The following is a 12988-nucleotide window of genomic DNA, read 5'->3' on the forward strand; positions in this document are numbered from 1 at the left end:
CTACCCAGCAAGGTACTCAATACTCTTTCCATCTGCCAATATCTCCTCCTTCAGACCCACTGGTCTGTCTCCCTAGGAACTGCTCACTGTTTTCTGTGAGTTTCCTCACATCCATCAGCTTCCATTTTGTGTTTGAGACATTTCTTACCTAGATGGTGAGTGGGAGGGGAAGCTAAAAGCCCATGTTAGTCTGTCATTTGATTCTAAATTTATGCTTCAAAGATGACCTAAGTTCCCTGGCAAAATGAGGATTAATTACTAACAAGATTTTATGTGTAATATCATTCTTAATTTTTCTAAGTGATTATTTTATCTTGGAGAGACTGATGAATTAAACATCTTACAATTATATATTTAATAAAATTTATATAGTTTTATAAACCTTTCCCCTATATGCCACAGAAAAAGTAAAAAGCAATCTAGTTCTATTGCAGGAAATGTAAAAAATGTATAAAAATAGTAAACATATTCCTTAAGTATGTAATACATTTTCTATGAGGAAGTAAGATTTTCCAAGGCTTACCTCTGATTTAAAAATTTTAAAATGTTTTATTTTTCATTACAATTTCCCCAGGTCATTTGAGTAAACTGTGAAACTTGACTATTAGAAGATCTTGTAGGGCCCCTGAGAAGTGTAAATAACACGTTATTCTGGGGTTTTGAGTTGGGGAATCTGCAGCGGCAGCGGGAGTCGGGGGGTAAACATATTCCCTATATTTCATTTCACTGCCAGGGACAGATGTCACCCACCCGGACAATCATTCACAATCCTAGAAATATTCCGTCAGTGTCACATCACATTTGATGGATGTAGCTGAGGGTCAAAGGGCGCTGCACAGAGGGAGGTGCAGGTGAGACCTCTCCTCTGAGGACCAGAGCACCACTGCCCTCCTTCCAGAGTCACTTTCTCAGGAGAAGACCTTTCTGTGTGATGGAATTATGATGAATGAAAAAAAAAAAGTCCGATTTTGAGATTCCTCATAGGCAAGTATTTGGAAAGAGCAAATATACCAGGCTTACAATAAACAGGTTCCATCTCATTTTTATCACAAGTCATTTCAATATTTTTTAAATGGATGAGGAAAACAGTACAAAGGTATTCGATGCTGCTATCCACATAGAACTGACAAGAGAGCCTTTCAGCGTGATAGCCTGTGGCTTTCAGAGAAGTGATCAAAGTAAAGATTACTCATGGTCCTTATTATTTTAAACCTCATTTACGGGACTACTAATATGTAGAAGCTTGGGTTCTTCTAAATTAGAGCTAAACAAAAACAGCAGAGATTTTCTGTGATCCTCAGTGTGGTTCTGCTGGAGTCAGAAAATGAACCTCCTGATGATAAATGACATTCAGATTTTATCCCTGGCCTTTGTGGGGTCATTGCAGAATCACTGCAGAAAGTATTTTCAGTCATGTTTATACCTATATAAAAATGATGGATTTTTAACCTGAGTTTCCAGAATAAGAGATTTCAAAGGGTGCAGTATTTTCATCAGGGCTTTCTGATTTCAAGATTTACTTTGGAAAAAAAAATCACGCTAGACATCATTTTAGTCATGAGGAGTCCCTTCTTGAGATACTGTGTCCTTGGCAACCTGAGGGCCTGCTGCGGAGGTTTGTGGCCCAAGTGCTAGAAACACCTGGGCCTGCATTTTCCACAGGTCACAAGGTAGCCCACATAGAAACATTTCATGGCTTGGAAAAAGTCCCATGATGTGGTTTCATTTTATCACGCACTCATGGAATACTTGAAAAAAACAGACGATAGACATAAACCTATCTAGTCATTAAGTCTAAGTTATTCTTTTTCTTCTTCAGAGAGGACACTGACCACATTTTCCCCTGAGCATTGCTGTTTCAGGGCAGATGTCTGTCCTTGAAGTCCTGAGCCTTCAAGACTAGGATCTAGGTCACAGTACACAACTGTGCTACCATCCTCTTCCCCAAATAATCTACAGTATCATCCGCCTGCCTTTCCCTAGGAGGTGCGATTCTGCAAGACACCCAGAGATCCCGCTGGTATAGATCCGAGACACCTGGATCACGAAAGCACATTAGTCACTTCTGTTTCTTAGATTGCTTCTGGCTCAAGACAAAGACTCTTGCAGCCTCAGTTCTTTAAAGGGGTAAGGAAAAGCAGAAGCTGAGTGGCAAGCAGTCCCCTTCTTAGTCAAGAACCCTGTAAAGTCTCCTAATGTTGGGCTGAGGGCACGGGAGGAGGTCTCCTGCAGAATGGGCCCTGTACTAGGGGCGCTACATTATGGACATTGTCTTTTGGCCCCCAGAAAGCCCTATAAGGTAAGAATTATTACACACATAACTACACCTCCTCTCAAAATATATAATTATATACATTATATATAAATATATAATGTATATAATATCTTTAGGTTATTTTTTGTCCAAGCTTTCTTCATCCCCTATAGCACCACTGTGGAGCTGGGCACCAGGATGGTCATTTGAAAAGAAGGCTAGATGCAGACAAAGCAAGGGATGTGATTTGGCAGATGTTTAGTGATAGGTTGGAGCTGGCAGGAGTGTCAGTGTCCAGAGCTGAGGCTTACACAATGGGAGCCCAGGGAAAAGATGTGTGCACAGCTGGAGTCTCCTTTTCAATGGGCTTCTCAGTTCATGGTTTGTTTTGCATAATGCTCAAACGTGAGCTAAAGCCTTGTTTTTCAAAACTGAAATTGAAAAACACAATAACAAGCTCTTACACATATGACTCAAAGTGTATTCGTAGATTTGATTTGCAAAGATGAACAGTAAATTCTCTTTCAAAGTTTCCTGTTGCTATGATTAAAAAAAAAATGTCAACCAGCTCTCTATCCAGCACCTTGTATCTGGTATAGACATTAAAACCACATACTTTACAAGCAGACTGGATTTGGAGCTGAGGTCCTGATGTGTTTTAAGTGTCTGCTGAAGAGACAATGTTGACTTGCCCCTCTTGTGACTATCTTGTTGGAAGCTACAGCACGTAATGAGAAATGTCAAGTCCCAAGATCAATAAAATTTGGGGCTCCAGGGATTCAACAGGAATAGCATTGATCCTTTTAAAGAACACCAGTCAGAGATGGGCTGTAATATATTGTAGAGAAGGGCTCAGGAGGATAAGCGGCCAAGTCCAAGATACCTGCCTGACAAAAAATTCAATCAGCTTTGAGCACAGATTGCCTGCTCCACTCGCCTTCCTTTCAGGCGGTCGCCTGCTTCCAATTAAAGTGTGCAAATTAATTTTTATCACTTCCAAATTAGTTTCACAATTTGTGTAAGAGTCTGCTTCAGATCAAAGCGTGTGTCCTTCACATCTCTGCAATTGTGTTATCTCGTCAGGCACCTATTTACAATTGTCTATGTTTGGAGTCGCAAGTTTGAAAGAGTAGCAGTGAATATTAGCCTGCAATATATTAATAAAACCAGTATAATTAATTCAACTGGAACCTAGGCCAGGTAGCCTTTGCATGTTTCTTTTATGGTCTGAAACTCTGTAATCATTTGCTTACACATTTTCATTGTCTTTGCGGCAAATTCATAAAAACTGTAAAGACAATTAGAAAAAGATTTATTTATGAGATGTCCAAGTTAGTCATAACAATATATGTATTTGATACAATGAAGCCATTAACTCTTTCAAACTTACCTAAAAAAATGCAGAAACATTATTTTTTTTCCTCTGTGACATCAATAGAGCTATCCATTAAAAAATAATAATGACAATGTAAAAGAAGCATACATCTATTAAAGTGCTTGAGTTTATCTTGAGGAAGTTTTAGTGATGTGCGCATAAGGTGAGCAAATGAATCCTATCATATTATGGTGGTGTGCTGGATAAATATGATTCAGCCTCTGACATATAAAGCGAATTTAATGTCCACAGCAAGACCAAGTCCTGAATTCTAACAGCTACTGGGATATTACATTTCATGCCAGGACTTCCCTCTTCAAGTCTAGGTTAATATATACAACCCTTGAAACCTAAGGGCATTGTGTCCCACACTTTAATATGAATTTAGACGTAACTAGCTTTTTGGTCTTGTGTAGCAATGCATTATGAGATAGAAAGCACATATAGCCTGATTCTCTGACCTGTGAATTGGTAGCTAGAACAGATTAAACTGAAACTGGAAAAAGAAAAGCTTTTTTCCTTTCATATTGTGAGTTTTCTGATGGCAAATACCCATGGCTGATCCCTGATGTGACAGTCAATTCAGTGTGTGCTTTGACTGCCTCTGCAAAAGGTGAATTGACCAACATATATGGTCTCTCTAGGCATGCCTACATGAGCTGCGAGGTTGCCTTTTCTAACAGATTAATTAACTATTTTTTTTACTATCATGATTTTTACTATCCATGTGGCAAAAAGCTGAAATCAGTTTTTATATAATCATGCATCTGTGCCCAAGATACAACATTAAACATTTTGTAGATACAAGTACTTAGGAAACTAAATATTATCTGATAGGAATTCATGATTCATGCAGTACTCCGTACACTTGATAATTCCAAGCAGGAGAAGCAGTTTTGTGACTCATATAGTCTATATAGATTATAATACAGACTTTTGGGTGAACCCCAGAAAGTCAGAGACTTTGACTGCCCAGCCCTCCCAGCTGCTAAGACAGTACCAGGACACAGCACATGTTCAGTAGTACATCAGTACATGCTTGCTGCTTGGCCAATACTTTAGCAACTCATCCTGTTTAATCTAGAAGAGCATTTCTTCCCTTTTATGTTAAGGATAACAAATACAGTGGAACCATGCTATATATGCTCACATTAAATGTCTAGGAAAGTCCTGGCCGGGGTGGGGGGGGGGTTATGAAAGTCCTTTAGGTTTATCATGATGATGACAGTTTTTAATAAAAAAATATATATCCCCCAAAATGGAGATAATACTGTATACATAATATTATGCAATAATTTCTTAGGGATAATCCTGTCTTTATTTAAAGCTTAAATAAAATGCTACATTTTAGCAAATCTATCAGTCACAGCTTTGTTCTTAAGAATTAGCATAAACATTCCTATTACACAGCTCCTACCACAGGAACTTTGAATACTCTAAATAATACTACATTTTACTCTTGCTAAGTGATGGAGCAAAGATACAATCAATTGTCAACCATCATTTCATTTAGAATATAATTAGAAAATAAAGTAGTTAACAGATAATTACTATAATTTAACATTTTTAATCTCATAGCAAGACATTATATTATCTTCTCTACTACCAGATGGTAGTTTTTAAGAAATGAATTCTTTTTGGAAACATCATTTTCATCATTTCTGAGCTTCATTTTGAAGATGTTAATTAATTGGATTTAGAACACTATTTTGCTTCTTTATAAAGTTTTTTCTATCTGATAACTTCTAATTTGTGTCAATAATAGATGGAAGATACCACACAGCTCTGGTGCTCAATTCAACTTCTCTTGTAATGAATGCTACACTAGTCTCAAAAAAGGAAGTTCGGAAATATATAAAAATACATCTAGACAAAATACATGTGATAATGTACCATGATTAAGAATAATAAAGTATAATAATAAAGTAGGTCAAATATATTTTACACACATACACATACCACAAGAAGCCTATTAAAAACAAAGCTCTTTTTTTTTTTTTAGGGATACAGTTTTAAAAAGAGTAAATAACTTATTAGCAGTTAGAGTATCATGTTCTGTATACTGTAGAATTGGTGGCTGATTAGTTGCACTGGTTGGAAATCAAGCAACACTGAATATGTGTTTTCCTCAAATCAATATCTCACAACTTGGAGCAGAGGCTAAAATGTATAATTACACATACTTTCTCTTAGTCAGTACCTACACTCAGAGACACAGCTTCATAATACACTTTTAGATGCTTCATCTACTCTTCTTCACCTCTAGCTATGGGCGACAAGAATAAATCACCGGATCATCTAAATCACCTGGCCATTCATTCTCTCACTACCTTCATATACATATGAAGATTTCCATGCCCAGCTCTCTCACAGTTATACCTTGGTCTCCTGTACATTTCTTTTTTCTCTATAGTATTTCAGTGGCAGGTACATAGTATTCCTGGGAAATTCTTAGCTCTGTTTCATCATAAATATTCCCAAACTCATGTTTGCAGAGTACTGTTAAAATTGTGACCAATGTATGAATTATAATTGGAATAACCCTAGTTTAGGTATTCGCCATTATTAACAGTTTACAGAAATCATTCTCTATTTTACGGGAGATACAAGCTTGGTAGTTAAAAGCAGTAATTATTTCTAGGAAATCTGTTATCTAGTTCCTCAGTCATTTAACAGTATTTATTGAAAACCTATAATGTGTGCAACTATGCCAAGAATCAGAACCAAAGAGAGGGTCTCATGGTGCGCTTCAGAGCTTCCTCAGAACAACAGTTCACAGGAATAATAACTGCTCTTTCATGAGCAAAAGGTTCCTCAGAAAACGTTTGAGAAACCATGTGCACGTGTGTGTGCTCAGTCGTGTGAGATTTCTTCGCGACCCCATGGACTGTAGCCCACCAGGTTCCTCTGTCCATGGGATTCTCCAGGCAAGAATACTGGAGTGGGGTTGCTATTTCCTTCTCCAGGGGAATCTTCCCAACTCAGAGATCAAACCTGTGTCTCCTGCGTTGGATTCTTTACCACTGCACCAGCTGGGAAGCCCTTGAGAAACTCTGGTTTATGCAAACATCAACAGACATATTTGTGTGACGCTTTCAGAGCTTACATAGAGAATAAGAGTATATATGCTGTGTTTTCTAAAGTTTGTTTTACTCTGGAGTACCTTTTTTCCCTATGGAATATTTTTGGGAGCACTGTTAAATAAAAAACACTCAGGAATCAACCTAAACAAAGAAATCATCTTATTCAGCTTTTGTTCCCCCCATGCCTAAACTGAGGGGGTACTCAATCATTGTCAAATAAATAAACAGAGATACTTACTATACCCCTGGCAGAAAGCAGTAAGTGTCCTCAGGAGGCACAAATAAAGTGTATGGAATTTCAGAGAAGAGAGAGAATACATTCAGCTGAGAGAAATCACAGAAAGTTGAAAGGACCACGTGACATGGAAGGAAATTCTGAAAGGATGGGGACATTTGGAGACTGGGGAAGGGCAGCTGGGCAGATGGTCACTGTGAGGGGATCTGGGAGTTTCCTCAGGCTGAAGGTTACAATGGTTGCTCTCTTTTTACACTTTGAATACAGCTATATTCCAAAAAGAATACAGCTATATTCCAATGCTGTTTAAGCTTTCTTATTTTAAGATCCTTACAACCCCAGCAAAAGTTATTAGGGAAATTAAAGGAATTTACAATCTGATGGGACAATTCCAGACCAATACTTACTGCTGTTCGGGTTGTCCCCTATGATGTGGTGTCGCCCGCTCCAGTACCAGAGCAGAAGGGTGGCATCGCGAGACCCAGACACAATGTAGCAGTCCCCACCAATGTACGACTCAGACCTGGCCAAGCACGTCACCACGTCCCAGTGGCCAAATACAATCTGAGTTAGCTTCCCTGCAACACAGAAATGGCAGATCGAATCCAATGGCTATTTTTCTTTAACTGGTAGTAAGCTTAACTTTATTTTACTAGATTTGTGGAAAGTGACTCAATAGACCTGCAAACTTACAAGGTAATTCAAATCTAGCTACAGATTTAGGTTCTTGAATCCCTTCTGAAAAAAATGATACAAGAACATCACTTTGGTTTTATTTTTAAGGAAAGAACTTATAAAATAACACAATCATGATTTTTTTCCTCCTGGGCTAGGCTAGACTAAGGGGAGCTTTAAGGCCTTTAACTGGATTTGATTTGGGGTAGGGGACAGTAGTCCCTTTTGTCCCATGAACTCAGGGCTCAACTCACGCTAAAGTTCAGAATGGATGAAATTAGAAGCAGTCAATTACCTACAATCTGGACATTTAATTGGAATCTTGGCATCAAGATTCCGCCTACATTAAAAAGTATGACTTCATATGAAGCTTTAGGTGAAACAACAGGCATTCTGATGAGGATAAGGTATTTCATAGTTCAGTTTACCTGTTTCTGTAGAATAAACTCTGAAGCTCTTATCCCAGAATCCACAGATAAGAATATAGCGATTATCTGCCGTGACCACAAAACAATGTGCGTTGATTTGTATGCTCTGGTCAACGAGGTCTGTGATCTGCCGTTTATTCACACCAGAGTTATTGGCTAAACATAAAACAGATATAGGAATTTAAAGAGAGATTCTATGAAGAGTTTCACCAAACACTTACAGAAGGAATACTCTTATGCTTCATTTATCTAGAAATGGGTTCTAATGCTATATGATTAAGATTTTAGCATTTCCTCATGAGGAATATAAACTGTTTAGTAGCAATGATTATTTATGAACCATATATTTTAAAAATTGTTGGAAATTTAAGTAGTTCTTCCACTGATATGAGGAATTCAAGACGGGAATTTACAACATAATAAAAATATTTATATGCACTTAATTCAATAGATATTCACCCTGCACAAGTTCATTATTGTCCAACAAGTTCAATAATAATAAAGAATAAATATTATATGAAGTATATTACATAAGGAAAAAATGTCTTCATATTTGCCCCCATCTGTCATTTTCTGATGGCCTTTATGATTCATGGGAAAAGAAGAAAGTAGGGATTTGTGCGAGGGGTGTTATTATGTAGGTGGCCCCTCAGGGAGCTTTAGGTCAGCAGCTTTAAAGACCTGGATTGTCAACAAACAGAAGCCTTTCCAGAATGGGCTGGCAGGGGAGGAGGGGAATGAGAAAGATGGGAGAGGGGCTGGGGAAGAAAGAGACAGGCAGAGAGTCATGGGCAGCACTGGGACTGAATCTGAATAAAGTCAGGAACTCAGAGACGCCCTGTGATTTCCCCAGTGTCTGTCTGCATGCCAGCCTGTCCCTTACTCCACACCGTCCTTTCAGGCCAAATCCCTGGGCTGAATTCTTAAACAGAAAATGCAGATGTAGAAGAGCACCGTCACTTCCTAACACCAATTAAATTTAAGCGTTACTATTTGTGGATATCGACTAACACTATAATAATAATTACTAGAGAAGGCAAAAAGTAAAAAAAAAAAAAAAAAATTAAAAAAACAGCAAAGGAGAAGAAAATCAAAGGTTTGAGTCCCTTGAAAACTATGTAGTTGGTGCTTGATTAATTAGAATACATACAGCTATTAATCTTCCACGGTTACACTCTAGCTGTATGTGAAACTGTTGCTATTTTTTTAGCAGAGAAAAAGCTAGAAGCTGGACTCCACTTGAAAAATATTCCTTGTCCTAAGCATATATTCTCCGAGAGACATGTAAGTGCTATTCTGTGTAGGAGTATAGGTAACTAACTTAAATGGCTGCCTTGCATCTTATTTCTGGGTTCAAAGATGAAGGCTGAATTAATCTAAGGAAAAAATACCGTAAATTGTTTACGGCTTTATAATTTTTCAAACCACATTCGATTTTTTTCTTATTTAGCTCGCACATGATCCCATGAGAAGAGGCAGAATGAACATTATTAGGAACCATCTTACAGATATGAAACTGAGGCCCGGAAAGATTAAGGCACTTGTTCTGCATCACACAGCTAATAAATGTGTATGTGATTATTTAAAAATACTTTGAATACTGCTGCAAACAGTTACAGCTCCTGAGTTTGCAATTCATATGAAATCTTAACTTAAAAAAAAAATGCTTAGCTCTATTGAATGGAGATTTCCAGAAAAGTTATTCTTTAGTATCAACTTTCTTAATAATGGCTTTGAGTCCTTATATATTGGAAATAATATAAAGTTGTTAAAGAAGAGCTGTGGCTGAAAGAAAGCACAGTTTGGAATTATATGCCTTGTTTAGAACCAACCTAAATGACCTCTGGAAATACCAAGAAAATACCACAAATCATTATTTTAATAACAAAAAATTCTTAGATGACATATTATGATTTGCACAGCTCCTTGATGGCAATTTTACATTATTTGTACATTAATTTGTGACAGAAAAAGTATCATTCAACTATCATTTGTGATAAATAACCATATAGGAATCTGTGGATAGGCAGCATTTATGAAAATGCATTTTTTGTTGTTAACATACCAATTAGTGGATCCATTTCAATGGGAAGATGATGAGCTTGGTCCAAGGAGTAACCTGGAGCTCCTCTGAGGCCTAAAGATTAATTAAAAGAGAAAATGACCATAAAGTTCTCAGAATGGAGGAATTTCCTAATAAGTGTTTTATAACAATTATACAAAACATATATTTTCTTAAAAATTATTTGGTAAATTACTGTAATATTCATTCAGTCACACTACATGTTTTTGAAGACAAATCTTAAGAAAAGCATTACAACAGGGACTGTTGGTTTCCACTTAAGATGGAGAAAGCTGGGAAGAGTATTGTTATCTTAACAACAGAAAAAGCTGGATAAAAGAGAAGACTATAACATTTCTGGAATCTATCAGAGAGCTGAAATCTAAGAAAAGGTTATGTCTACATGTAGGAATGGGTGTAAGCACAGGCTAACCTGGGCCAAGGCAGAGAGGAAGATGGGACTTCCATCCCTTCCAGCTTCTTTCAAAAGATGACAAGTCAACTGAAGGTATACAATTGAGCCACACCTAAAATCTTAACCTAAAAGCTACTTTCAGAGGATTAATATTTAGAGCTTAATTGAGTTCTTTAGTCATAATTTCTTACATGGGGTAACATATAAAACTTTAGAACAACTCTAAAGAAAACAAAAATCAAATCTTTATAGCTTTCTCTCAGTGCAAAATATTTCAAGAGGCTAAGACAGTCATATTTGGGTTGGTCTGAAAGTTCATTCAGGTTTTTCTATAAAGTATTATGGAAAAACCTGAACAAACCTTTTAGCCAACCCCAGATATTTTTAAGAGATGTCTTCTCCATATTTCTGAGTGAATGGAAGTCACTCAACTTCATGTTGAAAGTATTACCAATAACCATAAAACAGGGGTATTCAGAAATTCTTAGGAGATTAAGCTAAAAAGTAATCTGGTTTTCCAGAGTGATGTAGAAGTCAGTGGAATTAAGATTCAGGTGAACCTGGTGTGGCTCAGCCATTCAGACTTAGAGACAGTGGGGATCTGGAGGCTTCTAGGGAGATCATATCAGTAATGAACTGGGCCAACTAAATCATTTAGTCACATCCACTGCTGTCCTGGCTGGAGAAATATCAATTTGCCGAATTTTCATGACAGATTATATCACTTCAAGATGTACTGGCTGGAACCTTCAGGAATGAGTTTGGAGCAAACACACATGAAATAGCTAAACAGTTTAGATTTTGTCTTCTCTCGGACTCAAAGCTCCACCAAGAGAGGGACGCTATTTGCCTTGTCCACTGCTGCCCTCCCAGTGCCCAGGACCACATGACACAAAGTGGTCATTCGGACATTTCCTAAATGAGTTAATCAAGTGGGAGAAAAAGGATTTGAAACCACCTAGATTCAAACTTGTTTTTGTTTGGTATGGGATAAAATTTATGTTTTTTTTTTTCTTCCCCTTACAGGAGCAGGGTGGGAGGACCTGAATTATTTGTAGAACTGCTTCAATTTATCAAATACTTATTAGATACTGAACCATTAGCCAAGCATTCTGTGAGTGTCCCTGTGGCTTAGTTGGAAAGAATCTGCCTGTCCATGCAGATACAAGGGTTCAATCCCTGGGTCGGGAAGATCCCTTGGAGGAGGAAATGGTAACCCATTCCAGTGTTCTTGCCTGGGAAATCCCATGGATAGAGGAGCCTGGTGGATTACCATCTATGGGGTCACAAGAGTTGGACATGACTGAGTGACTGCACCGTGTATGGCACTATAACACAGCAGCAATGAAGAAGACAGACGAGTTATTTAGTGAAGTCTGGCAATTATTTATTCTGCTGCCTTCTGTAGCTCATTTGGCACACTTGCTAGCCCTCCACGCACTTACCTGAACCACAGCTTTTAAGACCCTGCTAGTAAGTGACTCCCTTAGGCCCACGTACCTACTGTGTTGTGCCATCGGTTCACAGCAAACAGCCTGCTGCAGGTCACCGTCACCACCGCAGGGATGGTCAGGTGGGGGAGTGTGTTGGCTGCCACGTGCGTCACTGGAGAGTTTGACGGAAACTTCAGCACCATGATCACATCCTGCTGCATCTGATCTTTAAACATGAGTGGACTCTGTGGAAGGAAACACTGTTGAATAGAAAGGGAGGAGAACAAAGAAAACAAAAAGAATAACACAGTTAGTGACAGCGTGGGGGAGAGTGAGATTAAAACAGGCTAGCATGAGCACAAGCAGACAGCAGAGCAGTCGGCGCTCTGGTCTGTGAGGAGGGCACAACCAAATGAGCAGGCACTCTGCACAGTTGCTGAGAGAGAGCCCTTAATTATTAATAACCAGCTGTAATTTAGGTGCTGCCAGACGATGGAAGGGGGCTTCCCTGGTGGCTTGGATGGTAAAGACTCTGCCTGCAATGCAGGAGACCCAGGTTCAATCCCTGGGTCAGGAAGATCCCCTGGAGAAGGACATGGCAACCTGCTCCAGTATTCTAGCCTGGAGAATCCCATGGACAGAGGAGCCTGGCAGGCTACAGTTCATGGGGTCGCAGAGTCGGACGCGACTGAGTGACTAACATGCTTCCAGATGATTTAAGAAGTTAGCTTAGAGATATGTCCACATGCTGCAGTGTAATTTTTCAGTGCAGCTACCACGCCACTGTGGTGGAAAGATCAGTCAGGCCAGTTCCCAACAGTGTTTACGTGAAACACGAAGTGAATTGATTCTTTCATTTTTCACCTGGCTGATGTGGGGCCATGGCTACAGTCTAAATAATTAAAATTTCACAGCCTCCCTTGTCCGTGCTCCACAGGCACGCTTCTGCTGTGTCTCTGATGACCGTGGTTTAGGCTCCTTCCCCTGCTCGATGGTGAACTTCCTGAGAGACAACACTCACTTTGCTT

General features: G+C 38.7%; 1 protein-coding gene across 8 annotated transcripts in view; it reads right to left on the reverse strand.

Annotated features, from left to right (window-relative positions):
- NBEA (neurobeachin) overlaps positions 1–12988 on the reverse strand; it is a 672618-nt gene that overhangs the window by 10118 nt on the left and 649512 nt on the right. For 6 of the 8 annotated variants that reach the window (XM_040267082.1, XM_040267081.1, XM_040267088.1 and 3 more), the window contains 4 exons: positions 12028–12220; positions 10116–10187; positions 8051–8206; positions 7355–7525 (listed from right to left, as the gene is read on the reverse strand). In XM_040267082.1, the coding sequence (XP_040123016.1) occupies positions 7355–7525; positions 8051–8206; positions 10116–10187; positions 12028–12220 (592 nt within the window). The remainder of the gene's footprint in view (positions 1–7354; positions 7526–8050; positions 8207–10115; positions 10188–12027; positions 12221–12988) is intronic. The other 2 variants (XM_040267084.1, XM_040267087.1) reach the window with 1 other exon arrangement.

The sequence above is a fragment of the Oryx dammah genome, unplaced genomic scaffold, assembly GCF_014754425.2.
Source record: "Oryx dammah isolate SB20612 unplaced genomic scaffold, SCBI_Odam_1.1 HiC_scaffold_24, whole genome shotgun sequence".
Taxonomy (NCBI): Eukaryota; Metazoa; Chordata; class Mammalia; order Artiodactyla; family Bovidae; genus Oryx; species Oryx dammah.